General features: G+C 43.3%; 1 protein-coding gene across 3 annotated transcripts in view; it reads right to left on the bottom strand.

Annotated features, from left to right (window-relative positions):
• itpr3 (inositol 1,4,5-trisphosphate receptor, type 3) overlaps nucleotides 1-21,910 on the bottom strand; it is a 290,731-nt gene that overhangs the window by 207,712 nt on the left and 61,109 nt on the right. For all 3 annotated transcript variants that reach the window (XM_080210067.1, XM_080210068.1, XM_080210069.1), the window contains exon 3: nucleotides 1,599-1,720. In XM_080210067.1, the coding sequence (XP_080066193.1) occupies nucleotides 1,599-1,720 (122 nt within the window). The remainder of the gene's footprint in view (nucleotides 1-1,598; nucleotides 1,721-21,910) is intronic.

Genomic DNA, 21,910 nt, shown 5'->3' with positions numbered 1-21,910 from the left:
GTGCCTGGAACTCGCTGCTGGGGGATGTAGTGGAAGCAGATACGGTAGTGACAAGTACATGAATAAGATGGGAATAGAGGTATATGTTCCCTGGAAGGGTACAGAGTTTTAGTTAAGTCGGGTAGCATGATCGGTGCAGGCTTGGAGGGCTGAAGGGCCTGTTCCTGTGCTATAATTTTCTTTGTTCTTCATTCTTTGTTAATATTCTAGAAAACAGCAACTTCTAGAGTTATCATATGTAAAGAATAGTTGATGCTAGATGTTGTTTCTGCTGAGATAATGGTTTGACAGAAGGCAGAACCAATAGATCCAATTAGGCCTTGCCAGCTCTGAGTCATGTTGTTGAAGGGCCTGCAATCACAGTTGTAGCTGCATTCCAGAGGCCATAGGCTTCTTTTGATACTTTCCTTGGACGTCTGTAACCACAGATCTCTCCTGCTGATTGCCACATATTCCATGTTAGCCAGCATTATGGCTCATCCATAGCCCAGCAATATTGAGGCAAATTATATTTCCCCAACTATCACTCTCACTAACATCAATTAATTCACCAGCAATTGAGACATTCTGAAGATTGTATTTATCCATTGGGCTATTAAAGGAGCTAAAAAGGGCAGGTTTATAAAAACCACATAGAAAAATGATTATATGCCATAGCATATCAGTACAGCAAGAAATGAAAAGGAAGTTTCTCATAGAAATCCGTTAGACTTCTAGCGATAAAATTATGGACTACAAGATGTGTAAAAGAAGTCCTTTTACAGGATTATCAGTTTTATTACATTATTTCAAAATGTGTTAATATTTCAAAATGGAATGATCTTGCCGTGATGAATTCAGCTGGAATAGGATAACAGCTCGGTAGCACAGAACCTTTCATTGCTGAAAAAATAGACATTTTGTCAAGGTTTTTCATCTTGCACTCATCAGAACAATTCACAAAAATATCAATGTAAGGGAAAATAATACATTTATACTTAATGAAAAGGGAGTGTTGGTTGATTGTTGGTTGGGCTCACAGTATGGCACATTTGCATGTATTGGGAGATACATATATTAATACACAAGGACCTATTCTTTGCAAACAGGAAAATAAGCACACAAATTGGGCCTGTTTCAGCTAAACAAAATAATGACAGCTATTCATTGGTTCATTCCTCAGGGTCATATCTTGACCAATCAGAGTCAATCTGCCTATTTGAATTTCAAGCAATATTTTGCAGTTAACTGTCAGTCACCATCAACTGGTTCATTCTCCATGGCTATGCTTGTACCAATCAGAGTCCACTTGCTGACCCATCAGCACTTTCTTCACATACAACACAAATGTGTTGTTTTTCCTTACATTTGTACTCTTGTGAATTGTCCTGACGAATGTAAACCAAAAGGTTTTGAAAACTGATCTATTTTGTCAGCAATGTAACAGTTTAGAGGACAAGAAGTAGGGTTGGAATTATATGCCAAGCCTTTATACATAAACTACAAACACTCAATCAAAGGTTTGTGGAATGAATTATCAATAATCCGCTAGCCAAGCCAAAAACAAACAAATCTATTCTGAAATAGTGTACTCAAAAATCAAACAATAGATGCCTTACCTGCAGCTTCTGTAGCAGTGCAACGTCTGCTATTTTATCTTTATCCTGTTTTGCTTGCTTTGCTTTCCAGTATTGTTTCTGCGCTGAATAACGGCTCATAGGACATACTTTGAAAAGACAATCTGCAATACAAAGATTTTAGATATTAAATAATAATATATTATTAAGGATACTATTGGTCATTCAGGCTCTTACATGATATTTGTGACACAATGTGTCACGTTGAATCCAAGCCAACATTCACCGTTGGGATTCCACAGTTCTCAGTGGAAGTCCCGAAAGTGAAATAATATTGCGCACTTTCTCCCAGAATTATTCAATGTACACATCCAGCTACCTCTGGAGTTGGGATTTTCTTTGGAAATGTTTTAATTGTTACTTTTTAACTGAAATGAGAGTTCAAACAGGAAGTAAGAGTGGAAGCCAATTAAGTATTTAATATTTGATTCTGGTTCAGTATGACTTTAGTAAAAAGTCTGACAACACCAGGTTTTAGTCCAACCTATTTATTTGATAATATACTCACTAGCTTTCGGGGTTACCCCCTTCGTCAGGTGAATGGAGAGTTCTGGCCTCAGACAGAGCATATAAAGCACAGACAGTTTAGAGATTACTGATTAAAATTCGAATCCTTACACCTAACCTGCTGTTCAAGACCTGAAGTGGCTGATAATGTGAGTGGAAGGAGCACTGATCACAGTTTAAAGAGATGTGTATTGTCTCCAGACAGTACAGTAAGTGAGGTTTTGCAAACCCAGGCAAGTCATGGGGGTTACAGATAGTGCGACATGAACCCAAGATCCCTGTTGAGACCGTCCTCATGTGTGCGGAACTTGGCTATCAGTCTCTGCTCAGCGACTCTGCGCTGTCGTGTGTCGTGAAGGCCGCCTTGGAGAATGCTTACCCGAAGGTCAGAGGCTGAATGCCCGTGACCACTGAAGTGTTCGCCAACAGGAAGGGAACAGTCTTGCCTGGTGACTGTCGAGCGATGTTCATTCATCCGTTGTCGTAGCGTCTGCATGGTCTCCCCAATGTACCATGCTTCGGGACATCCTTTCTTGAGACCATGCAGACGCTACGACAACGGATGAATGAACATCGCTCGACAGTCACCAGGCAAGACTGTTCCCTTCCTGTTGGCGAACACTTCAGTGGTCACGGGCATTCAGCCTCTGACCTTCGGGTAAGCATTCTCCAAGGCGGCCTTCACGACACACGACAGCGCAGAGTCGCTGAGCAGAGACTGATAGCCAAGTTCCGCACACATGAGGACGGTCTCAACAGGGATCTTGGGTTCATGTCGCACTATCTGTAACCCCCATGACTTGCCTGGGTTTGCAAAACCTCACTTACTGTACTGTCTGGAGACAATACACATCTCTTTAAACTGTGATCAGTGCTCCTTCCACTCACATTATCAGCCACTTCAGGTCTTGAACAGCAGGTTAGGTGTAAGGATTCGCATTTTAATCAGTAATCTCTAAACTGTCTGTGCTTTATATGCTCTGTCTGAGGCCAGAACTCTCCATTCACCTGACGAAGGGGGTAACCCCGAAAGCTAGTGAGTATATTATCAAATAAATAGGTTGGACTAAAACCTGGTGTTGTCAGACTTTTTACTGTGTTTACGCCAGTCCAACGCCGGCATACCCACATCATCAGTATGACTTTGCCAGCCCACTGATGAACACCTTCACTGCTGTCAGTGGGATGAACAACAATTATTTTTATTTACATAGAATCATTAATGTCATAAAACTGCCAAAAGTACTAAGGGCATGCAACAGACTGGAGGGCGTGAACTATGTGCAACTGCCAACAACTGACCCTGTCAGAAGGATATATTGATGGAGGATATCATTGTGGGTGGAGATTAGGAACAGCAAAGGGAGGAAGACGCTGGTGGGTGTCGTTTATAGGCCCCCAAATAATGATCTGGAGGTGGGGCGGGCTGTTAACGCACAAACAAATGCGGCGTGCAGGAGTGGAACGGCGATAATTATGGGGGATTTCAATCTACATACTGATTGGTCGACCCATGTTGGACGCGGTGGGCTTGAGGAGGAGTTCTTGGAATGCTGCCGGAATAGTTTCCTCGAACAGTGTGTGTTGGAGCCGACGAGGGAGCGAGCTATCTTGGATCTGGTGTTTGTAATGAGGCGGGTAGAATTAGGGACCTTGTGGTGAAGGATCCTCTTGGGAAGAGTGATCATTGTATGGTGGAGTTTCTGATGCAGATGGAGGAGGAGAAAGTGAGTTCCCGGACATGTGTCCTTTGTTTGAACAGAGGGGAGTACGGTAGGATGAGAGAGGAGTTGGCGAATGTTGATTGGGGGAGCGCGTTGGAAGGTAGGTCTGCTGAGGAACAGTGGAGGATCTTTAAGGACATCTTTCTTGGTGCTCAGCAGAAATTTATTCCGATGGTTAAGAAGGATCGTAGGAGGAGAGATAATCAGCCGTGGATAACGAAGGAGGTAAAGGAAAGTGTTAAATTAGAGTAGCTAAGAGTCGTGGGCGAGAGGAGGATTGGGAGAGGTTTAAATGTCAACAAAGAATGACAAAGAAGTTGATAAAGAAGGGTAGGATAAACTATGAAGCTGGGCTAGTGCTTAATATAAAAAAGGATAGCAAGAGTTTTCATAAATACATAAAAAGGAAGAGGCTGGCTAGGGTGAACATTGGACCCTTAGAGGATGAGAGGGGGGACTTAGTGGTAGGGGATGGGGAAATGGCTGAGGCCTTGAATAACTTTTTTGTTTCGGTCTTCACGGAGGAGGACGTGAATAATTTGCCGGGTGTTAGCGATGGAAAGATGGTAGGAGTGGAGGGCCTGAATGACATTATTGTTACTAGAGAGGCGGTGCTCGACAGACTGGAGGGACTGATTGTGGACAAGTCCCCAGGACCGGATGGAATGCATCTAAGGGTTCTGAAAGAAATGGCGGAGGTGATAGTGGATGCCTTGGTGATTATTTTCCAAACGTCGCTGGATTCCGGGGAAGTGCCGGAAGATTGGAAAACAGCTAATGTTACGCCGTTGTTTAAGAAGGGTGGCAGGCAAAAGGCGGGGAATTATAGGCTGGTTAGTTTAACGTCTGTTGTAGGAAAAATGTTAGAATCCGTGATCAAGGAGAAAATAGCGAGGCATCTTGAGGAGAATTGTTTGGTAGAGCAGACGCAGCACGGTTTCGTTAAGGGGAAGTCGTATCTGATGAATTTACTGGAGTTCTATGAGGATGTATCTAGGGCGGTGGATAGAGGAGAGCCGGTGGATGTGGTGTTTCTTGATTTTCAGAAGGCGTTTGACAAGGTACCTCACAAGAGGTTATTACAGAAGGTCAGGGGGCATGGAGTTGGGGGTAGGGTGTTAGCGTGGATATAAGAACATAAGAACATAAGAAATAGGAGCAGGAGTAGGCCAACTAGCCCTTCGAGCCTGCCCCGCCATTCAATAAGATCATGGCTGATCTGTCTTGGCTCAGCTCCACATTCCCGCCCTCTCCCCATAACCATTAATCCCCTCGCTTATCAAAAACCCAACAACCCGCGTCTTAAAAATATTTAGCGAGGTAGCCTCCACCACTTCAACGGGCAGAGAATTCCAGAGATTCACCACCCTTTGAGTGAAGAAGTTCCTCCTCAACTCCGTTCTAAACCGCCCCCCCTTTATCTTGAGGCTGTGCCCCCTAGTCCTACTATCCTTTCTGAGCGGGAAGAGTCTCTCCACCTCTATCCTATCCATCCCATTCATCATCTTATATGTCTCAATGAGATCTCCCCTCATTCTTCTAAACTCTAACGAGTACAAGCCTAATTTATTCAGCCTCTCCTCATAGCTCAACCCCCTCAACTCCGGCATCAGCCTAGTAAACCTCCTCTGCACTCCCTCCAAGGCCAAAATATCCTTGCGTAAGTACGGTGCCCAAAACTGCACACAGTACTCCAGCTGCGGCCTCACCAATGCCCTATACAGCCGCAGCAAGACCTCCCTACTTTTATATTCAATCCCCCTCGCGATGAAGGCCAGCATCCCATTCGCCTTCCTGACCACCTGCTGCACCTGCAAGCTGGGTTTTTGCGACTCATGCACAAGGACCCCGAGGTCCCTCTGCACCGTCGCCTGATGCAGTTTTTCTCCACGTAAGTAATAATCCTTCCTACCATTATTCCTACCAAAGTGGACCACCTCGCACTTGCCAACATTAAATTCCATTTGCCATTTCCTGGCCCATTCGCCTAGCCTATCTAGATCCTTCTGCAGACTCTCCCCACCCTCCGCACAATTTGCCTTTCCACCAATTTTGGTGTCATCAGCAAATTTCGACACCCTACACTCGGTTCCCTCCTCCAGATCATCTATATAAATGGTAAATAGCTGAGGCCCCAGCACCGAACGCTGGGGCACTCCACTAGTCACCATCCGTCAATCCGAATAGCACCCATTGACCCCCGCTCTCTGCCTCCTATTTGACAACCAGTCCTCTATCCACGCTAACAGAGGATTGGCTGTCAAATAGGAGGCAGAGAGTGGGGGTCAATGGGTGGTATTCGGATTGGCGGTTGGTGACTAGTGGAGTGCCCCAGAGGTCGGTGCTGGGGCCTCAGCTATTTACCATTTATATCGATGATCTGGAGGAGGTAACCGAGTGTATGGTGTCGAAATTTGCTGATGACACCAAGATTGGTGGAACGGCAAATTGTGCGGAGGATGTGCAGAGTCTGCAGAAGGATCTAGACAGGCTGAATGGGCCAGGAACTGGCAAATGGAATTTAATGTTGGCAAATGTGAGGTTGTCCACTTTGGTAGGAATAATGGTAGGAAGGACTATTACTTACGTGGCAAAAAACTGCAGCATGCGACGGTGCAGAGGAACCTCAGGGTCCTTGTGCATGAGTCGCAAAAACCCAGCTTGCAGGTGCAGCAGGTGGTCAGGAAGGCAAATGGGATGCTGGCCTTCATAGCGAGGGGGATTGAATATAAAAGTAGGGAGGTCTTGCTGCAGCTGTATAGGGCATTGGTGAGGCCGCAGCTGGGGTACTGTGTGCAGTTTTGGTCGCCGCACTTACGCAAGGATATTTTGGCCTTGGAGGGAGTGCAGAGGAGGTTTACTAGGCTGATTCTGGAGTTGAGGGGGTTGAACTATGAGGAGAGGCTGAATAAACTAGGCTTGTACTCATTAGAGTTTAGAAGAATGAGGGGAGATCTCATGGAGACATATAAGATGTTGAATGGGATGGATAAGATAGAGGTGGAGAGGCTCTTCCCACTCAGAAAGGGCAGTAGGACTAGGGGGCACAGCCTCAAGATAAAGGGGGGACGGTTTAAAATGGAGTTGAGGAGGAACTTCTTCACTCAAAGGGTGGTGAATCTCTGGAATTCTCTGCCTGTTGAAGTGGTGGAGGCTGCCTCGCTAAATATTTTTAAGACGCGGGTTGATAGGTTTTTGATAGGCAAGGGGATTAAGGGTTATGGGGAGAGGACGGGAATGTGGAACTGAGCCACGACAGATCAGCCATGATCTTATTGAATGGCGGGGCAGGCTCGAGGGGCTAGATGGCCTACTCCTGCTCCTATTTCTTATGTTCTTATGTTAGGATAAAACCAACAGACAGTAAAGGGAGCCAAACAAGAAAATGATCCAGATTGAAGGGATTGGCCAGGATTTTACAATCCGCACCCCCTGCAATGGATCTTCCAGCAACAAAGGTGGCTCACCACTGGCCACTGAAGGGATCTTCCAGTCCCACCAAACTCAATGACCATTTGCACTGCTTGCTTACCCCACCGCCAGGATGGGGATCACGTTTGGCAGGAACAGAAGATCCTGGTGATGGGAAGGGATGGAAAATCCCACCCATTGTTTCTGTGGCAGGGGGAGAAGGACTGATGAGAGGGATGTAGTGGCTCAAGAATAACAGGAGGAATCGGTAGGAAATGACACAATGGAATTGGTTAAGAATGGCAAAATGGCGGGGACAATGTTTTTCTTAATTTGTTCACGGGATATGAGCAATGTTGGCTGGACCAGCATTTATTGCCTATTCTGACAGCATTTAAGAGACAACCACATTGCTATGGATCTGGAGTCACATATAGGGCAGATCCGATAGGAATGGCGAATTTCCTTCCCCAAAGGGCATTACTGAATCAATGCGTTTTTAAGACAATAGTTTCATAGTCATCATTTGGCTTTTAATTCCAGGTTTTCAACAAATTCAAATTTTACCATTTGCCATGGCAGGATTCAAAGTCAGACCTCCAGAACATTAACTTGGTTTCTGGATTACTAGTAAAACGACAATGTCGCTGCATAACTGCCTCCCCTTATTTGATGTAACTGATTATTCGAAAGCTATGTTTCGCATTAAAGATGAAGCCTTATTAGATTTGGATGAAGGATACAAAGATGATAGTCTATATCTTCCAGTTTTTACATCAGGGTTTGGAAACCTGTAGCGCAATTGATCACATGCGGCCTATCTGTGTTCTAAGGGTGGCCCACGGGACATCTTGTTGACCATTACTCACTCGCAGTGTGGCCATACATTCTGCTGATTTCTGTCTGCATAGTTCTTTTCCTACCAGTCTGGCTGAAGTGATACATAAAGCAAGGGCAAGTGAAATGAAGTGCATGCTGATATCACACAACATGGGCTGTGAGAGCGGTGCACTCCCTCTGTGACTAAAACGTAAATATTTATTTGCCTTTACCAGTTAAAGTCGACTATAGTTCTGTTAATATTCAAATGATTAAGCATTTTCTCTGACTCATTATAAAATATTCAGCATGTATTAAATATATTTAATCTTATCGTGGGATCATGGTTAGCGAACAAGCCCAATTTCAATCTTGCGACCCACTGAGATGAATGAGGGTCACTCGTGCGACCCACTCGCTAGTCTAAGTTGCCCATCACTATTCTACACAATCTAACTCCAATGGCCACATCCACACAAACTTCAACACAAGGAACAAGCAATTATAATGTTGCTATGAAACATTCGTACTAAATAAGAATATTGTCATGGAGCAAGATTGCTAGGAAGGAAGTTGTTTTCTTCAATGATCGATACTGAAAAAATTGTAACAGGCAGATTTCAAGGAAACAAGGCTGTTTATTACTTGAATAAAATTGAGCCCAGGAAGTCTTTAGCAAAAGAATAATTAGAAGTCATCTATTTAAAAATGTATTGTTATAAACAACGTACCAATTTGACGACCAATGTCTTAGAATAAAGAACAGTACAGCAAAGGAACAGGCCCTTTGGCCCTCCAAGCCTGCACCAAACATGATGCCTGCCTAAACTAAAACTATATGCACTTATGAAGTCCGTACTCTTCCACTTCCCATCCTATTCATGTATTCATCTAGATATCCCTTAAATGTTGCTATTGTATCTGTTCCCACCACTTCCAAGTCTCTGCTCATTATAAGTATAAAGGACCTGTTGAAAAGTTGAACAATCAAAACACTTGGAGGAGAGATTTTAATTAAAGTGACATAAAATGTGGCAAAACAGGAGTTCGTCAACACAATGAAATAAAACGGAATAAATTCAAAGCTCTGTTATCAAAATTATGGAGTGTTTTGATTTGTAATTAGAATTAAAATAAGATACATGATCTGAAAGTGATCTCAAACAACTTGATCATCCAAATACAAACATGAAACAAATCAATTTCTCATCCAAGCATGCACAAATTAAGAATATTTCACTCGCAATATCAGAGAAAAAACCATGTCTCACAAATTTGATTGAGTTTTTTTAAAGAGGTACCCAAGAAGGCAGATGAGGACAGTGCAGTTGATGTTGTCTACATGGACTTTAGCAAGGCCTTTGACAAGATACTGTATGGTAGGTTGTTGCATCAGGTTAAATCTCACGGGATTGCGGTTAAAGTAGCGAAATGGATAAAAAATTGGCTTGATGACAGAAGATAGAAAGTGGTCGTGGAGGGCTGTTTTTCAAACTGGAAGCCTGTGACCAACGGTGTGCCTCAGGGTTCAGTGCTGAGCCCACTGTTATTTGTCATTTATATTAATGATTTGGATGAGAATATAGGAGGCATGATTAGTAAGTTTGCAGATGACACCAAGATTGGTGGCATAGCGGACAGTGAAGAAGGTTATCTCGGATTGCAACAGGATCTTGATCAATTGGACCAGTGGACTGACGAATGGCAGATGGAGTCTAATTTAGATAAATGTGAGGTTTACATTTTGGTAGATTGAACCAGGACAGGACTTAGTTAATGGTGGGGCATTGGGGAGAATTACAGAACAAAGAGATCTTGGAGTACAGATTCATAGCTCCTTGAAATTGGAGTCACAAGTGGACAGGCTGGTGAAGATGGCATTCAGCATGCTTGGATTCATTGATCAGAATATTGAATACAAGTGTTGGGACATCTTGTTAAAGTTGGACAAGACATTGGTAAGGCCACACAGTGCTGGTCACCCTCTTATAGAATGGATATTATTAAACTAGAAAGAGCGCAGAAAAGATTTACTCGGGTGCTACCGGGAGTTGATAATTTGAGTTATGAGGAGAGGTTGTATAGACTGGAATTTTTTCTCTGGAGCATTGAAGGCTGAGGTGTGATCTTATATAAGCTAAATGGTTAAGCACTCCCTCCCACCACCATCACACCATCCAACAATCCAATGCCTGCCCCACAACAATTTAAAACTGGGATCAGAGTTAATTGCTTTAAGATAAAGCTTCCATCCTTTCCTTTCTCTGGAGGAAATCCTGCCTCCGAGAACTGCGGGATCACTTATCAGGAGGATAACCACTTCTGGAAGTATGGGAAAATCCTCCAATGCTGAGGAGTCCACAAGATCCTAGAGCTGGGGATCTTGGTAAGGGCTTTAAGGGGATGACAAACTGGGTTCAAGAGGCCAAGAGGGAGGTTTAAAGGGGTGAGAATGACCTTTGCATGGGGTTGGGGTGGGGATATTGCCTCAAGTGGCCCCAGGAAACCTGCTCAGGAGAAGTCACCCAGTGCGCCCACTCCACTGGGTGACACCAGCCCACTCCGCTTTCTGCTTCCTGAAGTCACATCATGACTTGCGAATGGCAAAGATCAGATTCAATCAGGTCAATTAGAATTAAAAGAAGGTACACGATTTGAAAGGGGTCCAAAACAACTTGATCATCCAAATACCAACATGAAACAAATCAATTTCTCATTCAAGCATTTACAAGTTAAGAATGTTTCACTTGCAATATCAGAGATTTCTGACAATGGGATGCTTTCTGCTTAGACATCATTTTAAAAATCCACCATTTAGAAAGAAGATCCTTTCCTTGTCTCCAACAACTCAAATTAGTTGCAATATGTTTGTTGGATGGTTTTAAACAGAATTTATCTTAATTTTTGCACTGAGTTTGTGAACTTCAATTGTTGCCTTTTACCCCTGGCATCACGATGCCATTTCAAAATCTGGCTGGTAGTGTTGCACCCAATAGCATTTGTTTAATTCCTCATAACCCAATATTTTAGGATTTTTGACAGATAGCTTTAATGATCTCCAGTCCAAAGTCAGAAAAAGGAAATGATCATTTAAGTTTTCACAAAGCTGATTCAATGTAACTTTGGTCTCCAGACAATAACTCCACAGTAACAGGAAAGAATCTGATCTTTGCCATTCGCAAGTCAGGATTGCTGACACGTATTTTTCCTATGTCTGTGAAAAAGACTCGCTTATTTTTAGCTAACTAACCTGCTTTATCCGCTTGTTTTGTGACCTTTCCTTATAAACAGGATGCCCTATCGGTTCTGTCTAAACAACTTTCCCACATTTTGTATACAGGAAAGGTACACACCTACAATAGTGCGACATTAACCATCAGTTTTTCATAGAAGGACACGGATCATAGAAAGAAATGTCCTAGATAGTAGCGGCATAGTGGTAGCACTGCTGCCTGAAATGCCAGGGAACCAGGTTCAATTCCAGCATGGGTTCCCTTGGGGTGCTCTGGTTTCTCCCCAGACTCCAAAGATGTGCAGGATTTGACGACCTAAGTGGATTGACCGTGGTAAATTACCAATTATTGTCAGGGGGATTAGCAGGGTAAATAAATGAGATTATGAGGATCAGGCCAGGATGGGATTGTTGTCAGTACAGGCTCAATGGGCCAAATGTAATCCTTCTGTACTCTAGGGATTTTATGATAGTTTCAATGCCCAGTGTGGTTGTAAAATTGACTTCCAAATGGCCACATGTACTGAATGTGCAACTCCATCTGGGAAAGGCTATGTAGATAGTTTGAGTCATGTTGATAAGGAAAGGTCACAAAACAAGCGGATAAAGCAGAGTCATGTTGAGATCAAAAAGGAGGAGGTATTGGGGTTCTTGAGAAATATTAAGGTAGACAAGACCCCGGCACCTGATGGGATATACCCTAGAATACTGAGAGAGGCAAGGGAGGAAATTGCTGGGGCCTTAAGAGAAATGTTTGTATCCTCACTGGCTATAGGGGAGGTCCCAGAGGATTGGAGAATAGCCAATGTTGTTCCTTTGTTTAAGAGGGGTAGCAAGAATAATCCAGGTAATTACAGGCCGGTGAGCCTTACATCAGTGGTAGGGAAATTATTGGAGAGGATTCTTTGAGACAGGATTTATTCCCACTTGGAAATAAGAAGGCATATTAGTGAGAGGCAACATCATTTTGTAAAGGGGAGGTTGTGTCTCACGAGCTTGATCGAGTTTTTCGAGGAAGTGACAGAGATGATTGATGAGGGTAGGGCAGTGGATGTTGTCTACATGGATTTCACTAAGGCGTTTGACAAGGTCCCTCATGGCAGACTGATGCAGAAAGTGAAGTCGCATATGATCAGAGGTCAGCTGGCAAGGTGGATACAAAACTGGCTCGATCAATGACAGGGGGTAGCAGTGGAAGGGTGCATTTCTGAATGGAGAGCTGTGACCAGCGACGTTCCTCAGGGATCAGTGCTGGGATCTTTGCTGTTTGTAATATATATGAATGATTTGGAGGAAAATGTAACTGGCTTGATTAGTAAGTTTGCGGATGACACATAGGTTGTGGAAGCTTTGAAGAAAAGATTTACCAGGATGTTGCCTGGTATGGAGGGCATTAGCTATAAGGAGAGGTTGGAGAAACTTGGTTTTTTCTCACTGGAACGACGGAGGTTGAGGGCCGACCTGATAGAAGTCTACAAGATTATGAGAGATATGGACAGAGTGGATAGTCAGAAGCTTTTTCCTAGGGTGGAAGAGTCAATTACTAGGGGGCACAGGTTTAAGATGCGAGGGGCAAGATTTAAAGGAGATGTGCAAGGCAGATTTTTTACACAGACAGTAGTGGATGCCTAGAACTCGTTACCGGGGTAGGTAGTGGAAGCAGATACGGTAGTGACTTGTAAGGGGCGCCTTGGCATGAATAGGATGGGAAATGAGGGATATGGTCCTGGAAGGATAGGGAGTTTTAGTTAAGTCGGGCAGCATGATTGGTGCAGGCTTGGAGGGCCGAAGGCCTGTTCCTGTGGTGTAATTTTCTTTGTCCTTTGTACATAGGCTTTCAAATTAGTGTCCTTTGGATCTTTTATAGTCATCAATGTGTAAATTATTCTGTATTTGTTGATATCCCAGCGCATTATTTTTACTTTGGCATATAGATGAAAATGTCATCCCTTGAGAAATTGGTACTTTTCACTCAGAATTGAAGATAGGAGAACCACAAAAGCGTTTCAATATTTGAAGGGTAGGTCCATGTTGAATGGTTTAAACAGTCTGAAATTCCACAGTTGCATCTTTTGATTTGATTTGATTTATTGTTACATTTTTGGGATACAATGAAAAGTGTTGCTTCTTGTGTGCTATAGAGACAAAACATACCATTCATAGAGTACATTGGGGAGAAGGAAAGGAGAAGGTGCAAAATATAATGTTACAGTCATAGCTCCGGTGCAGAGAAAGATCAGTTTAATATAAGGTAGGTCCATTCAAAAGTCTGATGGCAGAGGGGAACAAGCTGTTCTTGAATTGGTTGGTATGTAACCTCAGACTTTTGTGTCTTTTTCCCGATGGAAGAAACAAGATGCATCAGAGACGAGAAAAGCCCAAATTTCATAGTCTCAAGCATATTTATGTTTGAAATGTTTCCAGCTTTAAGTGACCACATTCCTGCTAAGAGGAAGGAAAGGAACAACATATAGAACATTGTAATTAAATTCATTTCTTAACTCAGATAGTTTGCTTGCATCGTGTCATTGTGTTATAGATAAAAACCACTCAAGAGTTTGGAGTAAACTGAAAGTAGAAGATTTGACCACAAGCATGCAGGGGAATACACTGGCACAATGGTTCGCACCGCTGCCTCACAGCACCATGGACCCAAATTCAATTTCGGCCTCAGGTGATTAATTCTCCCTGTGTCTGCGTGGATTTTCTCCAAGTGCTCTGGTTTCCTCCCACTTTCCAATGCTGTGCAGGTTAGGTGGATTATCCATGGTAAGTACATGGGGTTGAGGGGGATGGGGCATTTAGAAGAATATGAAACAACATTATTGAGACATATAGAATCTCAAGGGAGTAGTGCCTAGCACCACTATAAATAAATGTTTATCCATAATAATGGAGAATAAGGGTGTCAAAAGTTAAAGTAAAGATGGTAAAAGTTCAAAAGAGACGGGGTGAATTTCACATTGAGGTTCTAAATGGAGATGTGGATGGAGAAAGGATGGCTACAACAATGATTTAACAACAATTTTGGCAATAGTGGCTTTAAAATGGCTATTCTGACTCAGAGCTAAGCATGCTGGGAATTTTGATCAACTTGTAGATTAAAACCAGATGCAGGTTGTGAAGAGGCTCTGGTCTGGGAGCTGTGATCTGAAGATCCCTGTGTTGGCCAGATCAGGGAAGTTGTTCACGTGAACTGAGACACCATGGCTCCAGTTTATGGCTGCTATGTATGGGCACATAAATGAACTAAGCATCATGGCTTCATTCAAAAGTAATTTCACTGGATGTTCAAGCCATGTGATCAATTTAAGGTTAAGGATCTTGAGGAGTATAAGGACTGTAGAAAGGAGCTTAAAAGGGAAATTAGGAGAGCCAGAAGGGGTCATGAGAAGACCTTGGCGGGTAAGATTAAGGAGAATCCCAAGGCCTTTTATAAATATGTGGAAGGTAAAAGGATGAGAAGAGAAGGGATAGGACCTATAAAAGGTGAAGGGGGTAAGGTCTGTGTGGAACCAGAAGAAATGGCAGAGGTGCTTAATGAGTACTTTGCCTCAGTATTCACGGTGGAAGCTGATCTGGGAGATTTTGCCACAGATTTGCAGCAGATGGAAAAGATTGAGTTTGTGGATATTAAGGTGGAGGATGTGTTAGAACTTTTGAATTCTATCAAGATTGATAAGTCGCCGGGACCAGATGGGATATACCCCAGGATACTGTGGGAGGCGAGGGAAGTGATTGCAGAGCCCCTGGCGAAGATCTTTGCGTCGTCAATGGAGACGGGAGAGGTTCCGGAAGGTTGGAGGATTGCGGATGTAGTCCCTATTTTCAAGAAAGGGAACAGAGATAGCCCGGGAAATTACCGACCGGTGAGTCTGACCTCAGTGGTTGGTAAGCTGATGGAAAGGCTTCTGAGGGGCAAGATTTACGACCATTTGGAGAGGTTTGACATGATCAGGAATAGTCAGCATGGATTTGTCAAGGGCAGGTCGTGCCTTACGAGCCTAGTTGAGTTCTTCGATAATGTGACTGAACACATTGACGAAGGAAGTGCCGTGGACGTGGTGTACATGGACTTCAGCAAGGCGTTTGATAAGGTCCCCCATGCAAGACTTCTTGAGAAGGTGAGAGGGCATAGGATCCAAGGGCCTTTGGCCTTGTGGATCAAGAACTGGCTTGCCTGCAGAAGGCAGAGAGTGGTTGTGGATGGGTCTTTTTCTGAATGGAGGTCAGTCACCAGTGGAGTGCCCCAGGGATCTGTTCTAGGACCCTTGCTGTTTGTCATTTTCATAAATGACCTGGATGAGGAAGTGGAAGGATGGGTAAGTAAGTTCGCTGATGACACGAAGGTCGGTGGTGTTGTGGATGGCCTGGAAGGATGGCAAAAGTTGCAGCAGGACATAAATAGGATGCAGGACTGGGCGGAGAAGTGGCAGATGGACTTCAACGCGGATAAATGCGTAGTCGTCCATTTTGGCAGAACCAACGGGATGAACGAGTACACTATCAAGGGCAGGAGTCTTGGTAGTGTTGAGGAGCAGAAGGATCTTGGGGTCCGGGTCCACAGGACTCTTAAATCGGCCTCACAGGTGGAAGAGGTGGTCAAGAAGGCGTATGGTGTACTGGCCTTCATAAATTGAGGGACTGAGTTTAGGAGTCGGGAGGTAATGCTGCAACTTTATAAGACCCTTGTCAGGCCTCATTTGGAGTACTGTGCACAGTTCTGGTCGCCTCACTATAGGAAAGACGTAGAAGCTATTGAAAGGGTACAGAGGAGATTTACAAGGATGTTGCCTGGACTGGGAGGCATGCCTTATGAAGTTAGGTTGAGGGAACTGGGTCTCTTTTCCCTGGAGAGACGTAGGTTGAGAGGCGACCTGATAGAGGTTTATAAAATGTTGAGAGGAATAGATAGGGTGGATTCTCAGAGGCTATTTCCCCGGGTTGAAATGGTCGCTACGAGAGGACACAGGTTTAAGGTGTGGGGAGGAAAGTACAGAAGTGATGTTAGGGGTAAGTTTTTCACTCAGAGGGTGGTGAGTGAATGGAATCGGCTGCCGTCAGTGGCGGTGGAGGCGAACTCGCTGGGGTCTTTTAAAAGACTTCTGGATGAGTATATGGGGTTTTATGGGATTGGGGGTTATAGATAGGTGTTGATGTGATCGGCGCAACTCGTGGGCCGAAGGGCCTGTTTGTGCTGTAGTGTTCTATGTTCTATGTTCTGGTTACACAATTGGCTGAATGACAGAGGGTCTTCCAGAAGCAAGTGGAGAATTGTGAATAAAAGACATGCGAGTTCTTTGTTTGGCAGCAATAACTTGGAAGAGACCAACCATCACAACAAAGCATGAAGTACCCTGAAGAATGCTTCAGAGAGAAGAAGGTAGCTTCTACATCGAGGATATTTCTTGGACAAAGGTTTTCGTACACTCTGTAGTGGCTATTTTCAGTTAAATAGTTAAAGTTGATGTTCAGTTAGTGTTAAGGTGCACTTTAAGAGTTAAAGTTTAGTTGAGAGTTGATGTTCAGCTCGTTAAAATTCAGTAAAGACTTAATGAGCTGCAACTGTTGATGTTTGAATTGGTACTAGAAATGTTAAATAAAGAAATAATTGAATTACTGTCCTTTTTTGTCTCCTTAAACTGGAATGCTTGGAAAATGTTTAAATTAAAGCTGTATAACAGTGAACATACATAATGGTAGTAATTATGAGTGACTTTTTAAATTTGATTTATTATTGTCACATGTATTAGTATACAGTGCAAAAGTATTATTTCTAGTGTGCTATAGAAACAAAGCTTACCATTCATAGAGAAGGAAAGGACAGAGTGCAGAATGTCGTGTTACAGTTAAAGCTAAATGGTAGAAAAAGATCAATTTAATTGAGGTAACTCCATTCAAGAGTCTGTTGCAGCAGGGAAGAAGCTGCTCTTGAGTCATTTGGTACGTGTCCTCAGACATTTGTATCTTTTTCCCGACAGAAGAAGATGGAAGAGAGTATATTTTGAAGGTGGAAAAGAGTATGTTTTGAGAAGGTTAGTTCAGATAAGAGAAAAGTAAGAAGAAAGGGAGCACGTCTACAGACAAGTTCATCCGATGCAAATAAGCGGTTTTAAGATAGCATCGCACAGCAACAAGCTGTGCCAACTCCCAACAAGCTGTGTCTGGAAAAAGTGTTTTCAAGAAGCCAGTTGGCTCTATCCTAAGATGGAAGCAAACCGAAAAGATATAGGTGCATGGATTTTGCATTTGTTTTAAAACCTGTGGGATGTTGTTTTGGGAAGTTTAGTTCTGAGGTTAGGAAAATAGAGGCGTTTTCAATCTGGAAAATTTGAAGATACTGTATCTCACCATTAATATAGTTAAGTGTATTACTAATTGATTTTCTCATCTGTGATTTATTGTTTCAAATTGTCACACACATGTCTGAGACATTCTTCACTGGTCTTCCCATCTTTCCACTGATTATATCAAATTACAATTACAGTTAAGAGCGGGTATTCCAAGTTTCCATTCTGGAATTTTAAATATTCTAGCATCTAATATCAGCTGTGGTCTTATCACTGTTATTCTTCTTATCATCCCATATTGTTCTTGGATTGATTCCAAATCCTTAAGTGCTACTGTTTAGGCAGGTAAATCCAAATGTCTGCAATCCTCCAAGAGATAATGAAATTTTCCACTGTAAATTAACATCATTAGAGGAGTAAGTGCAATAGTAGCCAAACACTTAGCCCTTCATAAAACTGACTTCTCTAAATTCAATCACTTTGACACATATTTTTACTTCCCTGGTCTTCTACAGTCCTCTGAACTCATACACTTAGTGTGTGTGTAGTCAGGCTCAAATAATGTGCCCAATGTCCACTGAACAATGATAATAATCAGACCACATGTGTTAATGGTCCATGAACAGACTAATTATGATGTTCATTTTTAAGTCAGTATTTTAGGCAGTTCCTCGGGTTTGGGAATGATTTGCTTTCACTCCAGTTTGATGGGCTCTGTAATGGCTGATAAGTCCAATAAGTGATCTGCAGACTCAGCCACATGAGGAGCTGATGGCGCTTGAAGATTTGCATAGGTGGTTTCTTTGGAGATTTGTGAACTTCCTCCAATGTTTTGGCTGGACCTCTGCACATTCCTAACGCAGTCCCTCAACACGTACAGTGCCTTCCCAAAGGAACTTTCTCCATTTCAGTCAGTCCTAAACTAATATGAGTTGGCAGTGATGTTTGATCTCTTCTGGAATACTACAAAACCATAAGGCATAGGAACAAAGTAAACCATTCAGCCCATTGAGTCTGCTCTGCCATTCAATGAAATCGTGACTGATCTGATATGATAATCCTCAACTCCACTTTCCCACTATATCCCCATAACTCTTAATTTCCTTACTGATTAAAAATCTCAGCCGTGAACACATCTAACAACTCAGCCTCTATAGCCCTCTGCAGTAAAGAGTTCCACAGATTCACTACCCTCTGAGAGAAGAAAATCTTCCTCACCTCTGTTTTAAATGGGTGACCCTTGCTCTGAGATTATGCCCTATGGTCCAAGACTCTCCCACAAGGGAAAAGGATCTCTCAGCTCTACCCTGTCAAACCCCTTAACAATCCCTTAATTATCAATAATGTAACGAATGTCTCTCATTCTTCTAAACTCCAATGAGTACAGGCCCAACCTATTTAACCTCTCCTCATAAGAAAATCCCTCCAAACCTGGGATCAACCAAGTGAACCTTCTCTTGACTGCCTCCAATGCCTGTATATCTTTCCTTTGGTAAGGGAACAAAACCGTTCACAGTATTCCAGATGTGGTTTAACTAGTGCCTTGTACAGTTTTCGTAAGGCTTCCCTATTTTGACATTCCATTCCTTTTGAAATAAAGCCATGCTGTTGAGATGCCGGCATTGAACTAGTGTGTGCATAGTAAGAAGTCTCACAACACTTCATCAGGGTGAGTCCTGATGAAGGAGCAGTGCTCCAAAAGCTCGTGATTCCAAATAAACCTGTTGGGCTTTAACCTGGTGTTGTGAGACTTCTTATTTTGAAATAAAGGCCCCCATGTGTCTTCCCATGCTCATTTACATTCTCTCTGTCCAATTCTACCACCCATTCCTACCCTCAAAGTATCAATCTCTGCTGACTCTCTTTCCTCTCAGCTCTGACAAAGTGTCAGAGGCTCGAAATGTCGGCTCTACTCTCTCTACACAGATGCTGTCAGACCTGCTGAGCTTTGCCAGCATTTTTCTGTTCTTTTTGCTTTTTTCCTCTGTGTCTTCCGCATTAACTGATGAACTTGCATTCAGGACACCCTTAAAGCATTTGAGAGACTCCTCCTGTCAGTGAGTTTTGAGTAAAACAGTTGCTTTAGGAATTTGGTGCCAGGCATTCAAATGGCCTGCCCCAAGTGGAACAGCTTTTACCTGAATACCACCTGGATTCTGGGCAAGTTGACTGATTGTGAGGCTGTCTTTCTTACCGCTAGATCTAGAGGATTTGCGAAGGCCGTGCTGATGTTACTTTGGCAGCTGAATGAGGAGAAGGGCGACGGGCAAGCGAGCGCAAGGGCACCTCAGCTTGGCAGCACTATTGACGACTGCATAGGATTAATGAAATAAAGATACCTGGAGCTAGCATTGGAGTGGTGGGAAAATCCATCTGCAGAACAAAGAATGAGGCTGTGGTCTTTCAGCAATGCAGCATGGCTGTAAGTGGGGGGGCCTTAATTGGACAGAATGACTATCCACCACTGATGATGCAAACAGCGACCCTGTTCCTGGCCTGGTCCTAAGTAAGTGGACATGCATCAGGTGTGTGTGTGTGTGTGTGTGTGTGTGTGTGTGTGTGTGTGTGTGTGTGTGTGTGTGTGTGTGTGTGCTCAGACATGGCTTCCTCTCTATTTTACTGGTAAATCCAGCCTCCAACATCATTTCCAAGGGGGAAAGAAAATAGCTAAAGCTCCGGGCCTTAGATACAAACCAATTACCAATAACTCTGGTAAGAAAATTGAAGACATTTATTTACTCAGAGAGTGAATTAACTGTGGAAAATGCTTCCACAGGAAACATTGAGGCAAATGCTTTCAAAGAAAACTGTGTGAGCGTCTTGGAGAAAATATACGTTGAAGGGCTCAGATGATGAAGAGAGAATATGAGGAAATTTGCGAGAGTATGAATACCAGCATAGACTAGATGGATCAAATGGTTTGACTCTGTTGTACATTCCATGCAATTTTAAAATTTCTTCTCTTCATGGTCTGACTGCCTGCAGTCTCTATAACCTTCTCCAGACTCAAAATACCCTCCTGAACTCTCCAATGTTCTCATACTGGCCTCTCTTACCCCACGCCCTCTCTGGTGACCTGTGCATTCAGAGATCTCTGAATTGCTGTGTGTTTAAATGGCTTGAATCTGGAGCAGCCTCTTTACCTCCCTCATGTCTTTCAATGCCCTTCTTAAGACCAATTCCCATCCACCAAGCTTTGGATAACAATTCTTCCAGAAAATAACTTAAGATACAATGTGAGCCATGGCATATGATAATTATAATATGTTTAGGGAAGTACCATGTGATTTTGCAACTATGCTTCCCAAAGCCTCCCACCACTGATGGGTTTTCCTCACCTCAAGTCTGGTTGATATTTGAAGTTTAAAGTTTAATTATTAGTGTCACAAGTAGGCTTATGTTAACACTGTAATGAAGTTACTGTGAAAATCCCCTACTTGTCACACTCCAGCACCTGTTTGGGTACACTGAGGGAGAATTTAGCATGGCTGCTGCACCTAACCAGCACGTCTTTGAGACTGTGGGAGGAAAGTGGAGCACCCGAAGGAAAGTCACACAGACACCTGGGGAGGGTTGTGGTGGAGTACAGATAGTAACCCAAGTCAGGAATTGAGCCTGGGTCCCTAGTGTTATGAGGCAACAGTGCTAACCACTGTGCCACCACTGGTATAGGTTGACAGTCATAATTAGTCAACAATTCCAGCATTGTTGTAGCATACCAGACAGTAGAATAGAATTAGATGGGCCTTGTTCTTTCTTTGTCTATCAATGCCTATGTTAGATGAAAATTTATGTATGTAAGCTTACATATAATGGCACAATGGTTTGCATGGTTGTCTCACAGCGCCAGGGACCCAGGTTCAATTCCAGCCTTGGATGACTGCCTGTGTGGAGTTAGCAAATTCTCCTAATGTCTGCGTGGGTTTCCTGTGGGTGCTCCGGTTTTCTTCCACTGTCCAAAGATGGGTAGGTTAGGTGGAAGATTTGCAGGTTAGGTTGATTGGCCATGCTAAATTTCCCCATAGTGACAGGGGGACTAGATAGGGTAATTACATCGGGTTATGGGGATAGGGCGTGGATGGGATTGTGGTTGGTGCAAATTCGATGGGCGAAATCACTTCCTTCTGCAATGTAGGGGTCTATGATTCTACGTTAGGTACAACTGCCCCTTGGTAACCCAAGAAGTGTAGGTTAGACGGGATTAGTGAGCTAAAAACATGGGGTTATGGGGATAGAGAAGGGGGCGTGGGTCTTATTCTGTGAGTCGGTGAAGACGCAATGGGCTGAACAGCCTCCTTCTGTACTGTAGGG

The sequence above is a fragment of the Carcharhinus amblyrhynchos genome, chromosome 22, assembly GCF_965287045.1.
Source record: "Carcharhinus amblyrhynchos chromosome 22, sCarAmb.v2.hapA, whole genome shotgun sequence".
Classification (NCBI taxonomy): domain Eukaryota; kingdom Metazoa; phylum Chordata; class Chondrichthyes; order Carcharhiniformes; family Carcharhinidae; genus Carcharhinus; species Carcharhinus amblyrhynchos.
This window is presented reverse-complemented; position numbering and strand designations above follow the sequence as displayed.